Genomic DNA, 27,084 nt, shown 5'->3' with positions numbered 1-27,084 from the left:
ATGCCAAAATAAGCAAATCTTTAGTGTTCTAACAGTAAAGCAGAAGCACACCAATTCCGGAGCAAGGAAGAAGTAGATACTGGAACAAAACGGAAGATTTCCAGGGAGCTCTGGACCTACACTTTCCAGCTAACTGGACTCCTCACAACTGGTAGGTCATACATACTGGGTGCAGATGACTGCACCTTAACACAAGAAACAGCCACACCACTGCAGTAGCTTAACTTATACTGAAATTACAGTAAACTCTCAGTTAATCAAAATTCAAGCAACCAGAAAAAAAATCTGAAGAAATACAGTACAAATTTCATGTGTTTCACTTTCTGCCCCCCCCCCCCCACACACACACAGAAACATACCTTACATTTTTAGAGTTTTAAAAAGGAAGACAGGAATAAATTCCCTCTCTCCCCAAACTATCAAGTCAAACCAAACATATAATATAGGGTAGAGTATTAGTCACGCCTATTTTTAATAGTAACTCTCAAGCAACCAGAAACTACAGTTATCCGGCATCTACCAATCCTCACGGTTGCCAGTTAACTGAGAGTTTACTGTATATGATTTAGGCATATAGTTTTGATTCCTCTCCTCAAATTCTGGCTAGCTCCTCCAAGACTTACTGATTATCTTCATAAAGTTAAGACTTGTTTTTGTGTACATATATTATTAAATAAATCAACTAAGCCTATACAAAAATACTCTTATCCCTAACTCTTTACGGATCTAGTATCCAAAGACCTTGTATTCTGAACAATAAAGTGCTCCTCTTTTTGACCTTCTGCTGTGATTTTTAAAGGTCAGTGCTATGTATGATTTACTGTTCAGACATTAAAAGGAACAGCTTAACTGCATTCACAACACAAGGATTTATAACAAACATTAACAGAGCAGTACAGATAGAACTGTCAGCAGACCATATACAAGCACAAACCTCAGTTATAATCAGTAATTAAAAGAAAAAAATAGCCAGGTTAATATTCACTTCAATGATATAAATGATTTCAATGACAAAAAGGGAATGGCAGCAAGTCTTCTGCATCTTTTCTAAACCCTTCTGAAAAACAAAGGGAATGTTGCACTGGCCGCAATTCCAAAAAAGGAAAAAAAAAAAAAAAATAAGCAGGCTGTCACCTTTTACACATGCTTAACATTACTACTGACTTAAGGGCTGCACTGATTGTTAACAAAATATGCATAAACAAGTTAAACATGACTTAACTGAAAGCACTGCAAAGCTACAGCCTATTGCACATACCAAGATAATAAAAAGGATACAGAAAATAATATGCCTGTTAACGCATAAACATACAAGTCAGGCTTGTGCATGGAAATTAAAATGTAAATGCAAACACATTACTGTCATCAACCCTGTCTTAAAGACCACATTTTTGACCTTTTTATCTGGTCCAAATGATTATCAATTCAGCATTTGCAAATGCTTTAAGACCATTTTTTTATATGATTAGGTGGTCAGAACAGACAGACTTAACGATGCCATACAGATACCTAAATAAAAAGTGCAACAGATTTCAAACAAAATATGGAAGCATTTCAAGCTAAAAAAAAAAAAGTCTGCATAGCTGATATCTATTTAAAGCAAGTCCTTGAAGAAGGGTGAACCAATGGAAGGGTAAAGCTGTTTAGGTTTATTTTTTTCAATGTCTTTAAAAATAATTTATAAGCAGTTCATTCCTGAATCCTGAGGCACCATTGCCGTTGCTGTGCCTCCATCTACCAGATAAACAGCGGTGCTAGATTTAGAACGTCCTGCCCCATTGTTGTTTACTTCACAGTCCAGTGGTTCAGTAGATATGACCCATGTTGATGGTCGCCATCTTTTGAGAGAATATGGGGTCTTTACACGCTTCTTGATCTTTTCCCCAGAGCCCTGCTTTCCATCTTGTGCAGATTCACCTTTGAGAGAAAAGAAACACTTCAATTAATTCTATTAAACTACTCAACCAGTGTAATGAAGGCAGCTGACAAAAAAAAAAAAAAAATACAACTAAATTTATACCTCAAAACAAAACACTTAGAATCCAACACTATGCAAGTTTTTTCTACTGACTGAAAAAAATAACCTGGTATACACTACCACATTATACTTCTGCACGTTGACTATAATTCTGTATTTCTCAATATATGAATTACTGAAAATGTTGTGTAACATTTGTTTGGAAATTATAATATGCCATAACAATGGGTTTCCAAATGTGCCCAGGACGCAACAGTAAAATGAAGACCAGTAATCAGAATATACCAGTGCAATTCCTATACAGAATACAGTTTTTTTGTCAGCAATACAGGCTGGTTTTGAAGACCTACTGTTTATTATGGAAGAACTGACAACAGTAGTTAAGTACAGCACTGTGGCAGTAGCTCTTACAGCTAGGACTTCTGCTGTAGAATACCCAATGTTTGGTTCAACTTCCAGACCTCAGCATCCTTTCCCTTCCAGGCCAGTTGGATGTCCATGTTTTAGGGACAGCAGATCTTCCTTGTATAAAGCTGACATCTGACCACAACACTTTAGGGCTTTCTTGCCCAGGATGACCACAGGTTATTCCCCCTCTTAAACCACAGACAAGGACCTAATGATTTCATCCAAGCAAGAACATGTGTATGCTATCCTTTTTTATTAAGACTTAGTGAAACAGGGTTCCTCAAGGTTGAAGGAAGAAGAGAGAGTTGCACAGGGAAAGAGTACCTCACTCCAGCCATGGATGTACATAAAAAGAACATAGGATGGTGGGGAGTGAACTAGTACTGCAATAAAGACAACCCTGGAACATATAACAATTGTCGGAGTGTACAGACCACCAAAGTCAAGTGCAGATGACCTAGAGAAATTCATACATTTCTTACATAAAACACAGGAGGAAAGAATAATATTAGCTGGGGACTTAAATTTACCAGAAACAGACTGGAATAATATTGACTAAACAACGTTAGTAAAGAAATTATTCACAGAGTATATTCAGGTACAACAAATGCTTCAGATTGTAATAAAAAAACTACCGGGGATGGAATATACTAGATATTGTTTGTGTTCCTAAAGAAATTACTGTAACTTCAAGTCACGTTTTACCACTACTGATGTGCAGTGATCATGGGGTCATAAAGGTTAATTTGTTGCTAGATAATTCTGCCAAACTGAAATCTAAGCCAATGCACAGAAGGTTAAACTACAGATTATACGGAAGCAAAAAAGTTGCTATATAAAACTAACTGGAGTGAGGTGTTCAGTGGAAAAACTGCAGATGGAATGTGGAAAGTTTTGAAAGAGAAATTGAGTGCAAAAAGTCAAAAAAGTGTTAAACATCAGGATCTAGGCACTTAACATCAGGGGGGTATATTTCCATAAGAACAAGATGCCTGATTAAGGTGAGAGACAAAAAATATAAGAAATGTAAGAGAGGTCGAGCAACAACTTGGAAAACTGAAATAAACGAGCTGGACAAACAGATTAAGCATAGTGTTAGACAAGATCAAGAAAAATTTGAAGAAAATATATATAAAGATATTGAGCAGAACAGGAAACCTTTTTATAGATACATAAGATGTGGAAGGAGTAAAGATACACAAATTGATAAACTGTGTGCATTTTCTAAAATTTATTCTCAGACAACAGATTATAGATATATTTACAAAATCTTATGCATAACAGTTTGGCTCCACAAAAGGGGTGGTAAGTTGTCCTAGTGACATCCAGGTAACCCCAGATACTGGAATCAAATTAGATTACATTGAAAAAGAACTGTGGAAACTGGATTCAAACAAAGCGCAGGGAGGAGACGGAATAAGTAACGATGATTTGAGAACACTTAAGCAAGAACTTGAACACTGCCATTGCATCTATTATTCACAAGGTCATATAAATATGGGAGATTCCTCAAGATTGGAGACATACACTTATTAAACATGTCTTTAAAGGAAAGGGGAGTAGGACAAACCCAGAATCATATAGACCCTCAAGTCTACTTTCATGTTGTGGAAAAATAATGGAGAAAGTAATACTGGATAAGTTATTGTCAGAAATGGATAGGTTGGGACTTGAAACCATATATCAGCATGCATATGTTGAAAATAGATCTATTACCACCTGTAACATGATGTTCTATAACAATATAATAACAGCTATGAATGAAAAATTGTGCTGTGATGTGATTTATATAGATTCAACTTCAGCATTTGATAGGGTCATGCACAAAATACTGATCAATAAATTAGTACAACTAGGTATTGATGTACTGTTGATAAGACGGATAGCTGCATGGCTTACAGATAGGACATGGCAAGTATCACACACCAACTGGACAGGTGAAATCCTTGGTTACAGTCAAGGTGTCCCACAGGGCTCTGTACTAGGCCCTTACTTGTTTAGATTGTATCTTTCAGACCTTACTTTTTCATTTGAGGTGTTCTACAGTCTATATGCTGACGACCTGAAATTGGGTAAACTGATTACAAGTGTTACAGATAAGGCATGTCTGCAAAATAATTTGACTAAATTGGCGATTTGGGCACAGGACAATAATATGTTGATAAATACATCAAAAACTAAGCATATGAGATTTGGGAGACAAACTGAAAGGTGAATATTTAATACAGCACACAGTGATTGAAACTGTAGACTCATTTAAGGACCTGGGTAGATTCAGCTATGAGTTTTTCTAATCATATCAACCAATTGGCTAATGATAGTTATAGAACTATAGGTTGTATAAAAAGATTTATAAAGTCTAGGAAATCAAACATAATGAAGTCATTGTTTGCTAGTTACATTAGATCCAAACTTGAGTATGGAATAACAATATGGAAAGTCTATAGGAAAACAAGGCATGAATAAACTGGAAAGAGTACAGCGGAAATATACTAAGGGCATCCATGGATGTGAAATTCTAAGTTATAATGAAAGAGAAAAATATCTGAACTTGTACAGTGTCTCTTACAGATATTTAAGAGGGGATCTTATTCAGGTATACAAGGCATTTAGGGACAGCTACCTCTAGGAATGTTTGGGGTTATCAAAAAGTACTAGAGAATAGTCAGATAACTTATGTAGACGATTCTATAGGAATGAGAAGTGTACTAATTGGTTCTCTGACAGAGTAGCTGATGTTTGGAACAAACTACCAAATTACATTAAAGCAAGTACTAGTTTAGATATTTTTAAGAACAGCCTGGACATTTACTATGGGAACAAGTGTTTGGCATATTGGCAAGCTAGAAGGGCTTTAATGCCCATGCTTGAAACATTTGTATGTATGTATATTGATTTGTTACATCTACTATTACAGTAGGTTCTTACACAACTGCACAGTATTCTTCATTTAGATCACTGATTAGTAGTCCTTACCACTGAGACAGTTCTCAGAGCTTAGAATATTAGGGAGCTGGATAGATGATTAGGTTTAGTTACAACAGGCCCTACAAAATGGCAGTTACAAATCTAGCCCTAGCAGTAATGTCTAGTCTATAGTGTTTGGAAAAGGTGTGGACCAATAACCACACAGCAGCCTCAAGAACAGCCTGTGTATTCATCCCCCTTACAAAGGCTAAAGAGGCTAATGTAACATTAATGACATGGGTTCTCACGGACCCTTCAATTTTTTCTGTCATGGTCAGAGTAGAAGATGAAGTGTGCCAGTAACTGATTTCCCCTCTTTCCTGCATGCAAAGGATACAAACAGTTGATCTGAACATCTGATATCCTGGAGTTATTATCCAAAACTAATTGCTTAACAGCAATCATCCTAAAATCATATTATCTGGATACTCCCTTTATTATCTCTTTAGCACGCAGCATTTGTGCCTCTTGTTCTGTGAGATTCCCCTTATTCTGCTATAATTTAAGCTTTGTCAGCCCTTCTAAGTAATTCTTATTACTTATCAACCATATTTCTTCCCTGTTTTAAACTCCAATTTCATTTTATCCCACTCACTAGCTATAACTTCTGAAGATATTTCTGTTTTCGCTAACTCTCGAATAATTTCCACTACTCATTCATGAAGTTCCTCTCTTTCTAACAAAAGTGCCAGTGTCTCTTCCCCTATGTCTCTGAAATTGTAAAAACAATTTACAAAACCATCAAACCGGTTTCGGCTCCTCAGAGCCTTCTTCAGTGATACAAACAATGAAAAAAGTCAAAGTATCAGTATACATACATATATATGATTAAACCACATATAAAGACCAATCACAGCACTGCATTTATAATTGGTCATTAAGGCCAGGTGAAAACAAGGCTCCAAGTTTTATAATCCATTTTCTCTCCTTTGAGCTGAGTAGTTCATTCCAATATTGTTTATCTTTACATTTTCCCTTTATACAGTCAATAATAACAAATTTAAAGCATGCTGATGCATGTTTCAAACTATGTTTATATAATGCATTACTAATGCGTTTATTTTTGATATCACTCAAATGTTCACAAATTCTGAGACGAAAAGACCTGGAAGTCTTTCCAACATAGAAAGCAGAACAGTTACAGGTCACCAAATAGATGACCCACTCAGTACTACAATTGGCCCAAAATTTGATGTCAAAGACCTCTGAAGTATTTCTACTACTAAATTCCCTGGTGTGTGAAACACGAATACAAAAAGAACAATGCCAACAGGGTATACACATACACCCAACAATAGGTTTGCCTGTAAGGGACAACTGGGCGGAAGCAGAAGAATCGGAGCCAACTCTCTTATAATGACTACATTTAGAGCCAATAGTCTGTCCCCTTCTAAATGAAAAAGAACATCTCTCTGGAAGAAGAGAGTTAAATTTTTGATCAGCTTTAAGCACATTCCAATGTCTATATATAATATTTTTAAAGCCCTGTGTATTTCGTCCATAGGTAGTCACCAAACGCAAGGGCTGTGGATTCAAATTGTTGTTCTTGTCTCTGTATGATAATAAATCCTCTCTGTTTATATTGGACGCCCATCTTTTGGCTACATGCACAATACCTGGTGATTATATATGCAGTGCTGTGATTGGTCTTTATGTGTGGTTTAATCATATATATGTATGTATACTGATACTTTGACTTTTTTCATTGTTTGTATCACTGAAGAAGGCTCTGAGGAGCCGAAACCGGTTTGATGGTTTTGTAAATTGTTTTTACAATTTCAGAGACATAGGGGAATTTGTTTTCCCTATGGGAATAAATTATTTATTTGGATGTGGCATTTGCCAACACTTGCTGGCTGTTTTGTTTCTTCAATTTTCCTGTTTGGCCGTGCAAGGGTTCCACGGGCACCTGCTTGTGTTTGGATTCCCTTAATACATTCCCATGATTGCAAATCAAGTTCCAGTCCCCACATATACGTAATACTCTCTGCTGACAGCTGAACATTTCTCACAAAATGTTCTTAAGCTCCATAATAGCAGTTTTTGGTGGAATATAAATATGTACCAACATAATCATCCTCCCTTGCTAATAGCTCCTTACTATCAGAAATCTACCTCTATTGATTTTTCCCTCTTCTATCACTATTGAAGACCCTCTAGCAATTAGTATAATTATTCTCCTTTTCCTTTGCCCCTGATACTCTACAGAATATCCATTCTAAAATATTTTCTTTGTCAAATTCACATGCTCATTTCTTTCCAAATGTGTCTATTGCAACATTGTTACTTTGCATTTCTTATTATAATTCAATACTCTTTCCTTTTTGTCTATGTAAGGCCGCCATTTATATTTCAAGATAATATATCCATTATGATAAAAAGGCTATTGTTCCCACTTATAATACAAGACAGTTTTTTTTGCATGTTTATTTCCAGTTTTTGTGTTACATGCACACAATGTTTGGCAGGCTGATCTTTTGGACACTTGTTTCTCTCATCTTCATTTGAACCTATATCACATGTTTGAAGACTTTTTTTAATGAAAAATCTCAGAGAGAAAAAAAAATGTAAATACTTTTTCAAAACACCCCTATTCCATATTAACCTAGAACATATACACAAACTTATGTACATCTTCAAAAAATTAAGTTTAGCTCTCCAGATAGGAACAATTGCCTAAAATCGACAGCTGCTTCCGCAAGCATTACCTAACCTAAAATTAAGGTTACCCATGCTAAAGCACATGCTAGAGCCTGTGCTCCCATTTACACTGTCTGTAGTTTGTTCTTACCTCTATTCATACGTGAAACACAGCTTGTATGCTTTCAGAAACCATTAACTTTTAGCCCTAAGAAAAAAGTGCTATGACCATCTTTAAATAAAACCAAATTGTACAGTGTTCTATTAAATGCATTAAAGTATTAAAGCTGATAGGGAAGCTGGTATCTCCCATTCACTTCCCATAATTTCAAACTATTTTTCATTAAACTGTGTGCCATTTGTACCTTTAAATTTTGTATTTCCCTCAGCAAAGAATACTCAGAACTCTCAAGATGAATTGCTTGCACCTACAGACAGCTCATCTCAATGAGAAAGTACTCAGCAATGAAGCTTTGTAAAGCTGCCTCTAGCTACAGACTTGACCCCCAGTGGATATTTACTAATGGAAAAAAATAACAAAAAGAAATATCTATTCAGTTGTAAGAAACCTTGTATTTTTCATGGTTACAATCATTCTGTCTTATTTCTAAAGTCTACTTGCTTACAAAAAACACTTGTTTACAACTTAAGCCAAAAGGATTAATTTAGACATTCACTCTTGTAAAAATAAGAAAAAATATCTTAATTTATCTTAATTTTACACATAATATAATCAGTGCACTTTTACAACCCACCACAGCATCCCATGGTCACAGCATATTAACAGCAAACTTGCTGTGGTCCAGCTTTTTTAATCTTCTTATACTGTAAAGCCTATTTTTTACAACTAAAAAGTATCTGTTTAATATCTTTAACACACACAACAGTCACTGGAAATACTCTTCCTCATTTAAAATAATCCTGACTACATAAAACTGCTTTACTCTGTGCAATATGCAGTTTTTATTATAGAAATGTTTTAATACAAATACTAAGAAAAAAAGTGTTTTTACTTACAGTTACTTTTCCACCTTTTAGTGTCCCACACATTGATGACAAAGTGATGCATGTGCTTTACAGTCCACCCACAAGTCTAACAAAATCAGCAAAAGTCATCTTTTTCAGGTATTTACTCTCCCAAAGCTGTACTTCACAAACAGCACTGACGCTTTATAATCTCCCATTTATTCACTAATTTCAGTGTTGTTGTTGATCTCCTTCCTACATCTCCATCATCCAACACCAGACTCTAGTTCAAGTTCAAGGTACTCCTGATTCTTCTAGTCAACTGCTGTCTTTTTTTCTAACTCTCAAGCATTTTCCTTGGTTTCACTGGCAAAGTCTCTCTATGAACCTTACTGAGAGAAGAATGAGAAGAGTCTCCTTCTTCTTGCTGTCTTACTTTCTGTTGGATAAACTTTTTATTTCTTCCTACATCAAAAAATTAATTTGATGCCCCCAGGAAAAAAAATGCCCTGAAGACAGCTGGATACAGCAGCTTGAATCTTACAACTGCATTTCAACATTCTTTGAATGCTGGGATAATTATGCTTCTCTTCTGCCTGGTATATACAGTGAATAATTTTCTACAAACACTCTGTTGCCTTCAATTTTAATACATCAACCGTCTGCCAGTTTTGTCAGAATCTACTCTTTCTGCTGGTATGATAGCATCTTTACTGATACAGGTCTTGGTTGCTTTCTCACGGCCAGGGATGGAGCATACATTGTATGTGCCTTTCTACAGGGGAAGTTGTGGAACACCAGTCCAGTTGCTTTCATACAAGTAAAACATTCCGTTCCTTCCAGTTTCTCAGGTTGTCTGTACACCCTATCTTCTCATTCTATTTTTTTAAATATTTCTTCTTAAGAAGCCTCATACTCTGCTAGCTTTTTCTTCATATCAATTTTTTTCAGTTTTATCAGTTCATCTGAACAGCTAGTTAAAGCTTCTTCCATTTTTCCATCCTTTTATTTAACATGATATAGTCTTTCAATGTTTCATTTATTTTAATCACTTCTGAGTGCATTTGATTTATTTTTTCCACTAAATTAATATAAATCATCTCTAGAACTGCTTTTTCCTGAACAGCTGCATAATCCTTCCCAGACAGTGTTTTCTCTTTATCTTTTGTGGTTGATTTTCTTTCAGGTTTTCCAAATTTCTACTTTGATGGCACCCAAGAACTGTACTTACTAGCCAGTAACTGCATTTTATCCAAAAACAATTTCAGTGGCACTCATTTTTCTCAGTTTCTGTTTTCACAAACTGAAAGCTGAAGTTAAGCTGTTGGATCAGGGTGCAGCCATCTTGGAAGTCCAAGGTTCTGATATTCTTGGCTTTACCTAGGCAGAATCTCAGTTGCCTGTATGCATCAAAGGAATAAAGAACTCTTTCTGCCTTGTTTTGGGGATTTGGGTAAAATGGTGTTGGGCAGTTTGGCCCAGACACAAGCACAACTATGTCTACTTTTGACACAGATGTGTAAAAAAGCTTGTGATACTGTCGCCCACTAGAAACTTTTGTATAAACTCTCATCCTTAGGGCTCACCAATGCTTTACTGTAATGGTTCCATAGCTACTACTGCTCAAACAGAGCGCAAGCAGTGAAATGGAAAAAAATACTTTTCCAGCTACAAGGTCCTACAAGGATTTATATAGGCACCATAGTTTTCAACATATTTATCAATGACCTTTACACTGCTACAAAAAGGTGAGGTGAGGAGTAGGCTTTTAGATTGGGGGTATTCTTTTGAAATTTTATATCAAACTAGACATAAACTGGAAGGGAACCCTGATAATTTCTGTAGGAAAGGTCACTGGAGTACTATAAGGTTCATTGAGGAATACATGCACCGTGATACTCGTGATAAGAAAATGTATTTTGTCATGAAGCATTCACTTTTTTCTGATACTTTGAGAAAAACATTTTTGGATCTATGGCATTTAGTTTATTTAGATGAAATAGTAGGTGACATGTTTCCTAATCATGTTACTTTTTCTTATGAGAGATTTTTTAATTTAAAGGAACTGTTGTATTTTACATACAGGTATCTTCTGACCTCATCAGGGGATACTGGATCTTTTGCATGTGGGCATTGTAAGGTGTGGAGTAAAATTAGGAATTTGTCAAATACTAAAATTAATGGTTGAAGATTAATTTCTAGGGACAAGTTCTAGTGTGACTCTTGTGGGGTTGTTTACATCATTGGCTGTGGGTGATTTGTCACCAAGTGGTATGTGAGGCAGACTAAGAGAAAAGTTAAAGTATGCATCATGGAACATTGGGATGATATCAGGAATTGTAATTTTAAAAGTCCTGTTGCAGAACATTTCCGCAGGGCTCATTCAGGTTCTGACACTGCTTTTTTCTTGAGTGTTTTAGCACAGCCTTTACTGCAGAGAGGGGGTGATTTTGTTAGTAAATTAAATAAATCAAAAAGTAAATATATTTGATAGCAAATTAAATAAATTAGAAAGTAAATATATACTTAATTATATGGCATTATATCCTAGGGACCTTGATTTAAAAGTTGACTTGAATTTTTAATACAATTTTTTGTAGGTGTTATGTTTTGTTTATGATTCTAAGTATTTTGTAACTGTGGATAATTACTGTATAATTTGTTGTTTATCAGAAGTGGATGACTCAGGAATGTGATTCATGGTAATTTTGCATACTGGACCACTTTAAAGTGAATTGTTTTATTATGCAATTATTTAATGATTAGGTTCCCCCAGTACAAAAGTTGGTGCCGTGCAGTACACTTTATCCTGTGAAGGTGAATGGCCGAAGTACCAGATGCACTGTTTCACTTCTTATTAAAGCAAGGTGATCAAACTGCTTTACTCGTCTTTGTTGTTTTTGTTCTAGTTCGGTTTTGGAAAGTACTTATCCTGTTATCACAGATGAGCAGTTAATATTTGACTACCATGCATCTGGTAAGCTAAGCAAAACTTTTTAAAATTTGCCCTTTTCCCCACTGTAGTGTGATCTCACAGTGGTGTATATAGTTGGGAGGGTGAGAGTGTAGCCCCCCACCTTTGCAGGGTACTTTCTTGTGGCTGGCCAACTATTACCTTTCGATGATTTTTTTTATGATGATTTCACTCTTCAGTGAAAGCTTGTTCACAGATTACTGTTAAAGGAATAGCCATTCGATGAAGTTTTTGTTTGATGTGTGAACACAGACCCATTACAGACCTGCTCCCGCGCTCTCCAGGATAAATGCCACTGCTATCTTCACCTTGACGTATTGTCAAACCACTTTTCTTCATTCAAAATCCTATGCCCCACAACTAGTTTTCACCAATACCCAAAATAGTTTTACTAGCATCTCCCAGCTGTATACATAGTTTTGTGAGACTGCTCATCCCCTACTTTTATATTTCTATTATAAAACTTATCATAGTCTATATATATATATACATACATACACACACACACACACACACGTATAAAGTCTCCGAACCTGTTTTATACCCCACTTTTACTTTATTTCATATGAATGTAATCTAATTAGCAAATGTATGTGGCACTGTTAATGTGCATTACTTAATGTCTGTTCGTGTACATTACTGAATGCCTACTTAAAAATGTTTGCAATAGCTTAGCCCTTTTCTAAATGTGCCTCTACCGAAAAAAGGGTTTTGGACTAAATCCAGTCAAACAAACAAAAGTAAAATAAAATTAATGAAATGCAAATGAAAAAAAATATGTGGGGTTGGCTCTAAGACAGATTTTATGTGCTTAGGGAAGAATATTGAGAAAAAAGCCAGCACCTCGAGTGGTTCCAATACTTATATTTTATTATACAAGAACTAGACCGGTTTCAGCTATTCAAGCTTTCATCAGTAGTTAGAAAACACAAAATAAGAGCTGCTCCTTATATACCCTATAAGAGAGCTATGACATCACTTCCTGTCTATGAAGAAAAAATCATTAATTATGTTGCAAATAATAATGAAAAATAAAACGTATATAAATGGCATACAATAAATGTGCAGAGATTGTTGTTGTCCATCTGAGGCTGTACCAAACCATCAATAATATCAAATTGTAAAAAAATAAGATAAAAAATTACCTTAATGTTGTGAAGTAGATGAGTGCTGTATGAAGATGAAAAAGGTTAGCACAATAATACAAAGTTACTAATAATGATATCCATAGTAAATGTTGGGTCACACTTTGCACAGATGTCTTTTTCAATAAGAAAAAGCTGAGAATTGTGAGTATAATAAGAATTTGTGAAAAATTCACATTTTGTCATTAAGCCCTGGTGGGAAGAGCCCACCCAATTTAACTATCCATCTAAGAAGGGCTTCTTCACTAGATTGTCCTCATCATACCTCTCAACCTTGAAACATCAAAAATCTGGACAAGGACCATGAAAAATAGGTACAAATCTGTACACTGATTAACATAAAATTTGCATAGATAATTACACAACCCCACCCACTACAATGGAATTGTGGGATACCAACTTACAAACACAAACTGAAGAACAGAACCAAAATATAGCACCAGAGTCCCCCTGCAGCCATTCCAATGTCCCATTACCTGGCTGTTTTACCCCATTTACCATAAACACTAATGTGTGCATACTGCTTTACTTCTACAATGATTACTTGGATTTTATTTTTACATTTTATAGCACAATGCACAAACAATAGATATCTGCTAAACAAAGCAATACCATCTCACAATGAAAATAGACTTGGCATTTTAAACTTCTCTGCCCTTGAAACTCACATTCATTGAAACCGCACTGAAACGAGGCCCCTTGCACACAAAAGATACATGCGTTCTTTGATGCACATTCCTTACTTTATTAAATTATATTCCTTGTATCATACAGCACACTTGTTAGACTTAAGTTAGAGCGCATTTTAAATTTGTTTAAACATTTTTCCAGTAGGCAATGAAACAAAATGCATGAACTACTAATGACAAAACTGCCCTATTCAGAACATTTCCATGATAAAAGTATTTTACACACAAACTATATATATATATATATATATATATATATATATATATATATATATATATATATCTCTCTATATATATATATATATCTATATATATATATATATATATATATATATATATATAAATATGGAATGACAGTATTGTAAGCCATAGGCATCTTGCACAGCTTCTTGGCACTTATTTTCAATTTCACTTTTTTTTTTGGGGGGGGGGGGCAGGGACGCATCAACATACCACTAAGCCAAATCAGCAGTTTTATGAAAGACAGGAAGACTGAAACTAAAGTGGCTATATCACTTAGTGAGTTCAATTCTCCCTTCTCACCATAGCTCTTAACCTCTTAGCACAAAAAACGTGGACAAAGCCAATAATGGGGAAATACGGCTCCAAAATAGGGGCACATTTTAAATACTGATCTTATAAACTTAGAAAATTGCTAGGATAAAAGGTTTTGTGTTACCATTTATTTTCTGAAGAATATGAAGTCTGAAATTCAAATGCCAAAATCCTGAAAACCACAGATTTAATGAGGAACAGAACAAAAACATGAGGCATAAATTTACAAGTGATGGTGGCTAGGGACTTTAGGCTCTTTTTACCTGTACCCAAGGTACAAGGTTTGAGCTTGAGTACCTCTAGCCACTAGATGTATTCAGGTGGGGGCATTTTCACACTAACACACACACCCCTACGGCCAGTTTAGATTGTCCAATCCACCTACTGCAAGTCTTTGGAGTGTGACAGAAACTGGAGCACCCAGAGGAAACCCATGGTAACTTCAGGTAGGAGATGCAGACTCTGCAGAGTAGGCACCCCAGCTGAGAATCAAACTGGAGAACCTCTTGCTGTGAGGTGACGCTAATCACTGCACCACCACTTATATACATACATACACATAATCATGCCTATATCAATATGAATGCATGTGTGTGTGTGTGTTAGCTATATAAACATATAGAAAAGTAAGAGAATAACATAACACCCGCAAACGTTCAAAATAAAAGAATATCACATAATGAAAAATGGTTGTGATGCAGTGAATGGTTTCATATTCTATTTGCTTTCCATTGATTATTCAGCTTTCTTGGAAGTAAACCTGTCAGGTGAATTGCTCACATCTAATATTTCAGTATTTTACATTTTTTTCATAAGAATCATAAACTGTAATTCATTCAAAATATATTGTAAGACAAGGCAATATTTTATATTCTGTGGCAAGATACCACTATAGGTGATATGCTAATAAAAAGCAGTGTTATTGCAAATCAAAAATGCTTTTTTCAGGTGCATTTTCATTATATTATCTCTAAATGCAGCCTAGAAATTCTTGAAACATTATCATGCATAACAATCAACAGATTTGTTTTTGTGTATTTATACTGTAACCACTCCATGCTTACACAGTCTTAGATAAAAGGAACATTCTTTGTGCTGAGTAAAACAAAAATTTAACCTTGAAAAAGCTGCATATATTCACTATTCTGCATTTTCTTGAACACAGAGCATTGTTTCAGGCATCAGAATTGGTCAGCTAAAATGCTATCCTGAAATTGATTTATGTATACGATTCATGCAGAGAGGTGCTGAAACATTCTAGGTGATACTTTTCCTTTTTTTTTTTTTTGTTACAGAATTAGGTTTTCTGTATTTTAGCAAAAAATAATTTTTATAATAATAGTTAAAATGCTATATGCCCACAGGATGCCTCAAGACAAGTATATTTTGCTAGTCATTTAATGGAAAGTTAAAACTTTGTTGTATAGACAACAGAAGCTATTCCTCAAATCAGATATATAACTGAACACCATTAAAATTATTAAAGCATGACAGGCTTACAATTCAACCTTAATATTAGCTATTGCAACAGATATTTAAAGACTTCTAAAAACAAAATGCATCTATTGAAATATCTATCTCTAGAAGAAGGGAAGTTGCTTGACTATGTGCTTTTTCAGTTTTACTGCAACTTACAGAGAAATGACACGCATGCGGGCACACACACACACACACCACTCTCTCTCATTTTGCGCAAGTACCATGCAGAAATGCTCCATTTGAATGTCAACAGTAGCAGCTGTGCAGAAATGCAACCGCGTTTGCAGTTCTTTCCCAAGCAGGCTTACACATCACTACTTGTAGTGGTTCACATACCTTACAGAGCTCCCATTCGTTTGAAGTACCTTAAGCAACAACTCGCTGTGCAAAAATAGCAGAGCTCCCAAGCAGGATTTTCATTAACAAAAATAAATAAACTGTCCTTGTGCGCGTTAACACAGGCACATCCCCTTCTGAAAATAAGAACCCAACCTACCCTTTCAAACGTTGCAGCAGTCATGTCAAGCCAGGAGCCAGCCAGAAATCTGAGAAAATGCAGCAGTAAGTTCGGAGCCCCGTATCGCAATTGCATTCGAGTTTCTTTGTAGAGATATTGCCAAACAAATCATTCTAAACACATCTTTCAGATGGTGTTGTGACTATACAAACATCAGTGTTTAATCATAATGGCTTGCAATAATTGAGTGCAGGCTGCAGCCAAAAGATAATGTTTCCACGCTCTCCATTTGAACAGCCGGGCCTGGAATGCAAGCTCAATTCTGACAGGCTAGAACCACCGAAGGAGCTGATGACGTTAGCTCAAAAAGCAGAAAAAAGAAACAAAAATAAAAAATAGCTGAGAAAAACTCGGAAATGAAGAGGGCCACTCTGGAATCGTGGCACCACATTATTCGGACCCCAAAACTCGGTAAAAACAGAGTAATTCAGGACTGTTGAGAGGTATGGTCCTCACAGATGATGTGATGACCAGAGATTGCCAGTAACAAAGAAGTTTTCCATGTTAAATATATATTTATGAATTTTACACTTGTTTACCGAGAGTGTCTGACTGAGCTAAAGCCCTTTTTCTTCAGAGGCCCAGGGCGAAAAGCTCCAAGTGATACAAACAATTTACAATTCCAATGTAGTTTAAGAAAACATGCAGTAGTACATAATGGTAGAAAGACATAGGTCAAAGGCAAAAAGACAGCAACACTGTGTTACAATTTTAAAATACAAGTGTATAAGAAATCTTATACACTTCCCGCTCACCAGACTGAGTAAGGAGAAGGTCACAGTAAGCTGCCTGTCGGGCGCTAGAATCCGCCACATAACGCAAGCACTCAGGTCTCTCAACAGCAGGTACAAATACGACTCAGTCATTGTCCACGCTGGTGTAAACGACCTGAGACGTACCTCCTTGGACTACATGAAAAGAGACATTGAGGAGCTCTCTGATTATGTAGCCCAGGCAGGTATGACCCTGACCTTGAGCAGTATCCTACCTTCACCAAGAATGATGCCACAATACAGAGATAATTTTATTTATTTATTTATTTTACATTTGTTGACCGGGATGGTCCGACTGGATACATGTCCATTTTCAGCGGAGGCCCGGGGAGAAAAGCTCCACAGAGAAAGATACAATACAATAAAATATAGGTAAAATAAGCTTACAAATTACTAAGTAGTTTAAGATACTAGTTACAAATTATTGAACATTCATAGTTAGGCTGCTATTAGCCTTAGTACAGAAAAATTGCAACTCTGAGTATGCTAATGCATCTCAAGACATTATAGTAACTATGTACAGAGTCAGAACATTACCTTACAGGAGTTCAGAGGGATGATAAAGAAGCTACTTGCTATTATAGAACAGGATAGGATTAATGTTCAGATAGTATAGGAATTTGAAGTAACCCAATTTTCAATTAAAGTAGGATGTGCTATATTGACAGGAGCCTAGTCCGGGTTTGCACATGGACATAGCCAGTGTGTCTTAAGGAATTGGGTGAGATGTTTTTTAAATTGCGATAGTGAATTAGTGAGTCTTAGGTTATTAGGTAGAGAGTTCCAAGTCTTGCCTATAGAATTGGCATAGAGAGCATCCCCTCCCTTGTTGTTGGATTTGATGGTTTGGACCAGTAGTCTTTTTGAGGAGCGAAGAGTATTTAGGTTGGAGTAAGGGGTCAGTAGATTATGTAGTGAGGGGGTTCTGTCTGGTTCCTTAATGATTTTGTATGCTTCAGAGAGTTGGTTAAGTTTGAGAATATTAGGTAGTTCTAACCAGTCAAGTTTCTTTAGGTTAATACAGTGATGGGTTCTATAAGGGGCTCCTGTTACAAATCTGGCAATGTGATTATAAGTCACGGAGAGTTTATTAATGTCACCTGTATTGAGGAATGAGAATACAGGAGAGGCATACAGAAGTGTGGAGAGAAGATGGGTTCGTGCGATAGTTAATTTGGCTTTGGGGGTGAGGAAGTTTTTAAGTCTATACAAGGATCCTAGTTTCTTATTGACAGTCTTTATTGTTTGACTGATATGCAAGTTAAATTTAAGTTTGTTGTCAATAGTGACGCCTAATAGTTTAGTGTTGGTGTCAGGCTCGATTATGGTACCATTATTAGACTGAACGAAGAAGATGCAATTATTAGCTAGTGGGGAGTCTTGTGCTGGAGTTGGAGCTGAGGTGGGAAAGAATAATAATAGCTTAGTTTTTTTAGGATTAAGGATGAGATTCCTCTCTGATAGCCATTTTTCAATTGTAGCAAAGCATTGCTGTGTCATAACTTGTAAATCAGGGAGAGTGATATTTGAACAGATAAGGGTGGAGTCGTCTGCGTATTGGATACATGTGGCTTGAGGGATAGTTGAGTGGAGTTCATTTATAAACACGGAGAAGAGAAGGGGACCTAGTATGGAGCCTTGGGGAACTCCTATGGTATTAGGTAAAGGTTGCGAGAGCTTATTTTGCCATAGGACTGCCTGTTGCCTTCCAGAGAGGTAGGCGTGGAACCAGTTGAGAGCTGAATTATTGAAGTGGAACGTTTTTAACGTCTGCAATAATAGTTGGTGGTTGACCATATCGAAGGCTTTGGATAAGTCAAGAAATAGGGCGGAGGATATTTTTTTGTTATTGCGATTTTTATTAATTGAGTCAGTAAAAGAAAGGAGGGCAGTAGTCGTACTATGATGGGGTCTGAAGCCATGTTGAGATTTGGTCAATAGATTATTTAGGGAGAGGTAATTAAGAAATTGTTTATGGACACATCTTTCCATGATTTTGGCTATTGGAGATAGAATAGCTATGGGTCTGTAGTTAGATGGTTCGGTAGAAGAGCCACCTTTATGAAGCGGTATTACGTAGGATATTTTCCAAATGGTGGGGATGGTGGCCTCAGTAATGGTTCTGTTAATCAGGATGGAGATAGGGTAGGCTATAGCTTCAGCTGCTATTTGCAGGTATTCAGCTGGGAGTCGATCTGCCGAGAGGGTAGTCGGTTTAAGTTTTTTCAGTAGGTTTTTGATATAGGAGGTAGGTATTTGCTGTAATTTAAAGGGGGGGGTTGTGTCTTCAGTTACATTAGTTTGGGGAGGTGAAGGAGGAGGCAGTTGGTTAGCTAGCGATTGAATAGTTTCTGTAAAGAAGGAGTTAAAGGTGTTAGCTACAAATTCTGGGTTTTTGTCGATAAGTGATTCTGGGGTAGGAGTAGTTGATTTCCCGGGGTGGAGGAGATTGGTTAGGCCTGCCCAGAACTTCTTAGGGTTATTCTGGTGTTTTTCTTGAAGGTGACAGAAATAGTTCATTTTATCCAGGGTACTGGCTTTTTTTGTATCATTTCTAAGTTGCTGAAATTTAATTCGATCTAGGGGTGCTTTAGTGGCTCGCCATTTATCCCAGGCTTTGTCTCTAAGTTTAATTTTGTTTTTTGTTTCCTTGGTTAGCCAGGGAGCTATTTTTACCTTAGTCCTAATAATTCGGTTGGGAGCATGATTGTCAAGAATATTTAGGAATGTGTCATTAAAAAGTAACACACTTTCCTCGAGGGGTAATGTTTTTAGCTTAGACCAATTACAGGACTTGAGTTCAGCTATAAATTGCTGAGGAACAAATTTCTTCTTGTTTCTAACCAGTCTATGTATAGGAAGGTTAGTCCTAGAGACTTTGTGTTTTATTATGTAAGTGACAAGGTGGTCACTCAGATCGTTAGGGATGGTCCCAGTGGTATACTTATGGGAGTGGTTATTGGTGAGTATCCAATCTAGTATACTCTCTTTTTGGTGATTATTACCTATTCTTGTTGTAGATACAATATTTTTGGAGAATCCATGCAGGTTAATGGGTGTAGGATTAATCTGTGTGGAACAAAGGGTCCAGTCTATGTTGACATCGCCAAGTACAATGGTTTCTTGTGGGTAGTTAGTAGCTAACCAATTTAACGTTAGCTCCATAGTTTCTAGGTTGTTCCCAGGTGGAATATATATTGCAAGGACGTTAATACTTTTTTGGTTGTTTAGACATATTTTTAAGGCCAGTGTCTCAGCATTAGCTGTTGTAGGTGGCTGGTTAGGGTGCTTTATGATATTGAGTGAACTTTTGAACAATACAGCTATACCGCCACCCCTTTTATTTTTGCGGTCAACCCTTAAAATATTATAACCAGGTGGGAGAATCTCTTCATCTTTGATGGATGGCTTAAGCCATGTTTCTGATAGGCACATAATATCAGGGAGGTGTGTGGCTACCAAGGTATGTAGGTTATGAAGTTTATTGTTGATGCTTCTAAGGTTAAGGTGGAAGATAAGAAGGGAGCTAGCTGTTCTTTGGGAAGAAATTGGGATACCACTATTGGGGTTGGAAGTTGGCCCTGGGTTTGGGTGTATATCCCCATCTAAAGTAATTCGTTTTTTCAGTTGTTCTAAGAGTTTTAGGAATTTATATAGAATCTTTTGCCCATGTTTTGTTGTTTTGTCCTTTGTGTGGAGTTGAGTAAGGTAAATACTATTTAAGTCTGGTGATTTAATGGGGAGACAGAGAGGAGTAGGTTTGTTAAGGAGCAGATTTATGGAACTACAGGTTTGTCCCTTAGGGTAATGATATCCTATGTATTTAAGGTTTTCATAACCAGATAGTATATAGGGGATGATTACAAGCGATAATATAAGAGGGATAAGAAGGTTCCTAGCTATATACATGTCTAAGAGGAAAATGGTGATTTACTAATGTAGATGGGACCAGGTGTTAGGTTAATTTGTCTAATTAACTGCCAGGTATCTGGGAGGAGATATAGTAAATTAGCGGGCTGATGCGATTGGCTCTGGGATAGAGGGGGTGTGGTTGTTAGGCTAATAAATGTAGAGATAGTGGGGGCGGGTGGGATAAGGGGGCAGGGTGGGGCGCGGAGCGAGCCCGAGCGAAGCGAGGGCGAAGCGGAGCGGGGATACACCGTTCTACAGGAGCTTTCTATGTTACAGAACACCGTTCTACAGGAGCTTTCTATGTTACAGAGGTCTTTACTTAGAGGTATTTTCTTTTTACTAGTAAACCTTTGGGGGTGGAATCAAGGTAACGTTTAACTAAAGTAGGCAACAACAGCCTACGTTAGATATCACTTTGTTGCCTGCCTTGCTATACTGTCCTGAGGTTAAAACATTACAAGCACCTATTTAGGAAGGTATATTTGTTAACCTTTTTCACAGGGAAGTCGCTGTAGTGAGATACGCTGCTTGTGCAGTAACACTCTGAGGAGTTCACTTGTTTCCCTTTAAGTTCTAGCTCTAACTCTTGGTGGCCACGCGGTGGAAACTTACGGGGCAGATACCTAGGGGGAGATAAGATATACATGCAATCTTTAGCATAACAGAATCCACATGCATCAAATTAAAGTATTTGCAGTTCAGAGCCAAATAAGCAATGGAATTCTTATAGTTCTAGCAGTAGCTTCTAGCTCAAACCCTCATAGTTCAGTTGTATGTTTAGTTAAACAGCAGGTAAAGATATGCAGTTGTTAATTACATTTGCGTTTTCCAAACAAGCTTACTGATCTAGCGTGGCAGTACACCGACCGAGATTAGTCGATCGGTGTGCTTACCATGTTCCCAGTAACTATAATATGGCACAGAGTACGCCGACTGAGATTTGGCGTTTTTAATCAACGTTCATTTTAAACAGTTTACTAGGTGCGCAAGATGAGTTTGGCGCTAAAAATAAAGTCAACGCACTAATGTAAAAGCTAGGCTGGCTTAACACTATAACAAACAGTATATTTCAGGTAACAGTGTAACACAGTCCGTTGATAACAAAACACACTCTAATATAGTAACACCTTAAGTGTAATAATACTAATTTAGGTTCGTAGCAGTGTCGGTTAGGTTATTCATGTTGACTCTGCTGAGGATATTTTGAACACAGTTCATCAAATCAGTAGACTAAGTGAAATCCCTTGCAGTAGTCAGTAGATAAGCTAACAGTTAAAATAGTACATAGCCATTTGTAACATTGTTGCATACCTCAGGGCAGGAGCAGGCGGGTAGTTGGAAGATTACTCTCACACTAGTGTCCTTTGGAATTGTGGCGGAAACTAGCAGGGAGTTTTAAAAACTTCCCTACGTCACAGGAGAGAGGGAGGGATTACACACCTACACCGCTCACCGATACACCGTTCTACAGGAGCTTTCTATGTTACAGAACACCGTTCTACAGGAGCTTTCTATGTTACAGAGGTCTTTACTTAGAGGTATTTTCTTTTTACTAGTAAACCTTTGGGGGTGGAATCAAGGTAACGTTTAACTAAAGTAGGCAACAACAGCCTGCGTTAGATATCACTTTGTTGCCTGCCTTGCTATACTGTCCTGAGGTTAAAACATTACAAGCACCTATTTAGGAAGGTATATTTGTTAACCTTTTTCACAGGGAAGTCGCTGTAGTGAGATACGCTGCTTGTGCAGTAACACTCTGAGGAGTTCACTTGTTTCCCTTTAAGTTCTAGCTCTAACTCTTGGTGGCCACGCGGTGGAAACTTACGGGGCAGATACCTTTTTCACAGGGAAGTCGCTGTAGTGAGATACGCTGCTTGTGCAGTAACACTCTGAGGAGTTCACTTGTTTCCCTTTAAGTTCTAGCTCTAACTCTTGGTGGCCACGCGGTGGAAACTTACGGGGCAGATACCTTTTTCACAGGGAAGTCGCTGTAGTGAGATACGCTGCTTGTGCAGTAACACTCTGAGGAGTTCACTTGTTTCCCTTTAAGTTCTAGCTCTAACTCTTGGTGGCCACGCGGTGGAAACTTACGGGGCAGATACCTCAGGGCAGGAGCAGGCGGGTAGTTGGAAGATTACTCTCACAGATAAGATGATCAGCTTTAACAATTGGCTTAAACTCTGGTGTCATTCAAAGGGGATTCAATGTCTGTCTGCCTGGGATGACATGCTGGACAAGCCACGCTGCTTCGCAAGGGACGGCTTGCACCTGTCACCCCTGGGATTCCGGATATTGGCAAAGGCTCTTGCCACCCCCATAGTGCCTTTTTTAGGCAAGGCTCAAATTCTAAACCTACCACCCTAGAACACAAAAAAGGAAAAAAACTAAGGGTAATGCTGCTCAATGCCAGAAGTCTAAATCTCAAAATGCACGCACTCGAGGCCCTTCTCAGTATGGAGAACATCGATGTCTGTGCAGTGACAGAAACCTGGTTCAAGGCTCCTGAGAGCACCCCAGCACTATCAGGTTTTACCTCTTATCATGCGTTCCGCCCCAAAATCCGGACAATACCAAGAAAGGAGGGGTATCCATATTCATCAAGGACACCCACACCTCAAGACTGGTGGCAACGCACGATGCATCGGAGACCATCCAGGTGCAATTAACCATAGGCAAGACTGCTCTGCAAATTGTAGCATGTTACAGGCCACCCTCACAAACTCAGGAACCTCACATGGCCTTCCTGAAAACACTAGAGGGATAAATGTATCACCAAACACCATCATACTAGGTGACTTCAATTACCCTAATATAGACTGGGAACACTACTCAAGCCCAAACACCCTAGCCCAAAAGTTCCTGGAATTCATAAACTCAAATGCCATGGAACAACTAGTCACCATCCCCACAAGAGGAGAAAACATACTTGATCTCATCATCACGAACATGGGAGCACAATGTTCAACACCGGAAGTATACCCTCACTGGTGAGATCAGATCACTAACTAATCTCTCTGGAGGTCCTCATCCCACCCCCACCTGAAATACAAAAGACCACAGTAAAGAACTTCTCGAATGCCAACTTCACACTTCTAAAGACTAGTGTGGTCTCCTTTAAGGCCCCCGAGCCGGCGGAAAACAGTACTCAAGCCGCTGAATCACTTACAAATGCCTTCTACCAGCACCTGCAGGACTGCATGGATAAGGCAATCCCAAGCAAAACAAAGACTCTTTGTACCAAAGGCAAGCGCTCAGTCTGGTGGACCCCAGCCATAAACAAACTCTACAACAAAAGGAGGAAGCTACTACAAGATAGAGCAAAATCCTTAAAAGGTAAGACACCCTTGATCACTATAAGTAAAAACTAAGAGCTCTCATAAAATCATCCAAAGCAAATTTTGAGAGAAAATAGCTAAAGACTCAAAAGACAATCATAAGGCCTTCTTTAGCTATGTTAGAAACCTGGGAGGAAACTCCCAGATATGCTCAGAACTAGTTCAAAATGATGTGAAGATTACTGATCCTACAGACATTGCCAACATACTGGCTGACAGGTTCAGTGCAAACCCCCCAAAAGGAGAGATATCTATACCAAGCGATTGCAGCCCCCAAACATCTCCAACGCCCAAGTGAGAACTGCTCTCTCCAAAGCAAAAACACAGCATCCATGGGACCTGATGGTGTCCCCGGCTGTGTGCTCCACGAACTCAACGAGGAATTAAACCCACAGCTAGGACAGCTATTTAATCATAGTCTTACCTCTGGATACGCACTCCAGGAGTGGCGCACTGCAACTGTGGTCCCACTTCACAAAGGCGGTGCCTCCACCGACCCTGGAAATTACCGCCCATTAGCTTGACAAGCCTTATCTGCAAAGCCATGGAGAGGATCATAATGGACCTCATAAATAAAGACATAGGAATTTGCAGACTTTGGATCCATCCCAGTTTGGCTTTGTCAAAGGCAGATCATGCCTTCTAAACTTGGTTGACTTTTTCAAACAGTCACCAAAGCCATTGATGAGGGAAAGGCAGTCCATACAGCCTACCTCGATCTGGCGAAGGCCTTCGATACAATACCCCACTCGGGTATCATTGAAAAACTCATCAGCTTAAATGTTAACCTATACATCACAAGATGGGTTGCAAACTGGCTGAGTGACAGAACCCACAGGGTCAGAGTTGCTGGCGCCATGTCAGACTCAAAGCCTGTCACAAGTGGTGTACCACAGGGCTCAGTCCTGGGCCCACTCTTGTTTGGCATCTACTTTTCCGAAGTACAAGCAAACACAGGAGGTTTATGGCTGACAAAGTTTGCAGATGACTGCAAACTGGGCGCCATAGTAGAAAACACATCTGACACAGATATCCTTCAGAAGGGTCTCACAGAAACGGATAACTGGTGCCAGAGCCATGGCCTAAAGTTAAATGCCAAAAAATGCATAGTCATATCCTTCGGGAAAAACAAGGTTACCCCTAGCTACCAAATAGGAGGCAATCCACTGAGCACAGAAGAAGTTATCAGGGACCTGGGGACCCAGGTTGATAGTAGTCTGTCATTCGACACCCATGTAGCTAAAGTAGTTAGGAAGACCTTCTACATTGCCCACCTTATCATGAAGGGATTCTCATCTAGATCAAGGGAGGTCATAGTCTCCCTATACTCATCACTCATCAGACCAATGATTGAGTACAATGCCCCATTCGGAATGTATCTGACCCGACACTTGCAGCAGCTGGAGAGGCCACAAAAGTTCCTCACCAAAAGGATAAAGGGTCTCAAACATCTGTCCTATGCTGCCCGACTGAAAGAACTCCAGCTCTATTCAGTCGCCACCGCTTGCTCAGAGGTGACCTTTGCCTAACATACAAGGCCATGTCAAACCCAGATTTGATGAATATGCTTCACCTCAAAAAATCTAGATCCGTCAGAGCCACAAGGGCGGGAGACTTAAACCTCGACACGGCTATTAATAGGACGTGCTGGAGGGATAGATTCATCACCCAAAGACTCCCTATGCTGTGGAATAAAATCCCGGTATATGTGAGGCAGAGCACCTCGCTGGCCTTGTTCAAGAGAAATCTTGACCAATGGATGGGAAATCGCAGATATACCCCAGGGATTACCTCAGTGTCACTGCTCGACAGAGGCACAGCAAAATAATGGGTATAGTTCCCCATACTAAAGGGGTGGCGTAAGCCACAAAACTATGGGCTAGGCTTGTAAATGCCCTCGGGCAGATAGGTTCATAGGTTCATACTAGGCTATGAACCTAAATCTCATGATAAATTAGACTATTAATCAAGTAATACATGAACTGTGCTCTACCAGTATCTTAGAAGTAATTTCCAGATAAAGGGATAGGAAAGAAAGTGAAAAGATAAGTAAAAAAAAGAGGGGGGTAGATTAAAACGAATTGAGTATGACTATGAGAAAGACAAGTAAAGAGAGAAGAGAAAGACAGTTTGTATGACATATGTATTCAGGGAGGCTGGGAACGGTGGCAGGTACAGTGTCAAGTACTCTTTTGTAGCCATTTTAAATTGTTTAGGATGTGTAAGAGATCTGACTTCAAGTGGGAGTTTATTCCAAGCTATTGAGGGGTTGTAGCTATATATGTTACACCCAGATTTAGACTTGGGGTTTATAGATAAGTAGTAGATCTTGGGTCAAGCTCCTCGCGTGCCTTGTAGAGGAGTAGTGGCAGATGAGAGAGCTTAGAGCTGGACAGTAGGCTGGCTGGTAAAGAATGGAGTGAATAGTTTGGAGCTGGGAGAGAAGAAGCAGAAGAGGTAGCTCGAGCCAATTTAAGTGTTTTAAGGAGAGACAGTGGTGGGATTTATAGGTTTGGTGGGCTGCAAGTCTCACTATCTTGTGATGGGTTGATTAAAGTTTTGCAAGTAGAGTAGAGTTAAGATTTGTAAATATTTGGGAGCAATAAGTTAGGCAAGGTAGAAGGTAGGCATGTGTGAGAGTGAACCTAGCTTCAGCGGTGAGAAATTTTTTATTTCTATACAGAAGTCCCAAGTTTCTGATGTTTTTTTCTGATACAATTATTTATGTGAAGGTCGAGTTTTAGCT

The 27,084-nt window shown here is 38.2% G+C and overlaps 1 protein-coding gene across 1 annotated transcript in view; it reads right to left on the bottom strand.

The window, feature by feature from the left end:
- Positions 1–350: 350 nt before the first annotated feature.
- Positions 351–27,084, bottom strand: part of BMPR2 (bone morphogenetic protein receptor type 2) — a 1,499,742-nt gene continuing 1,473,008 nt past the window's right edge. The window contains exon 13 of the mRNA XM_044075094.1: positions 351–1,917. Coding sequence (XP_043931029.1) covers positions 1,679–1,917 — 239 coding nt within the window. The 3' untranslated portion in view covers positions 351–1,678. The remainder of the gene's footprint in view (positions 1,918–27,084) is intronic.

This window comes from Protopterus annectens, chromosome 6.part0 (genome assembly GCF_019279795.1).
Source record: "Protopterus annectens isolate FY-2018-M chromosome 6.part0, PAN1.0, whole genome shotgun sequence".
Taxonomy (NCBI): Eukaryota; Metazoa; Chordata; order Ceratodontiformes; family Protopteridae; genus Protopterus; species Protopterus annectens.
Note: the sequence above shows the minus strand (reverse complement) of the source record. Positions and strands in the feature narration are given on the sequence as shown.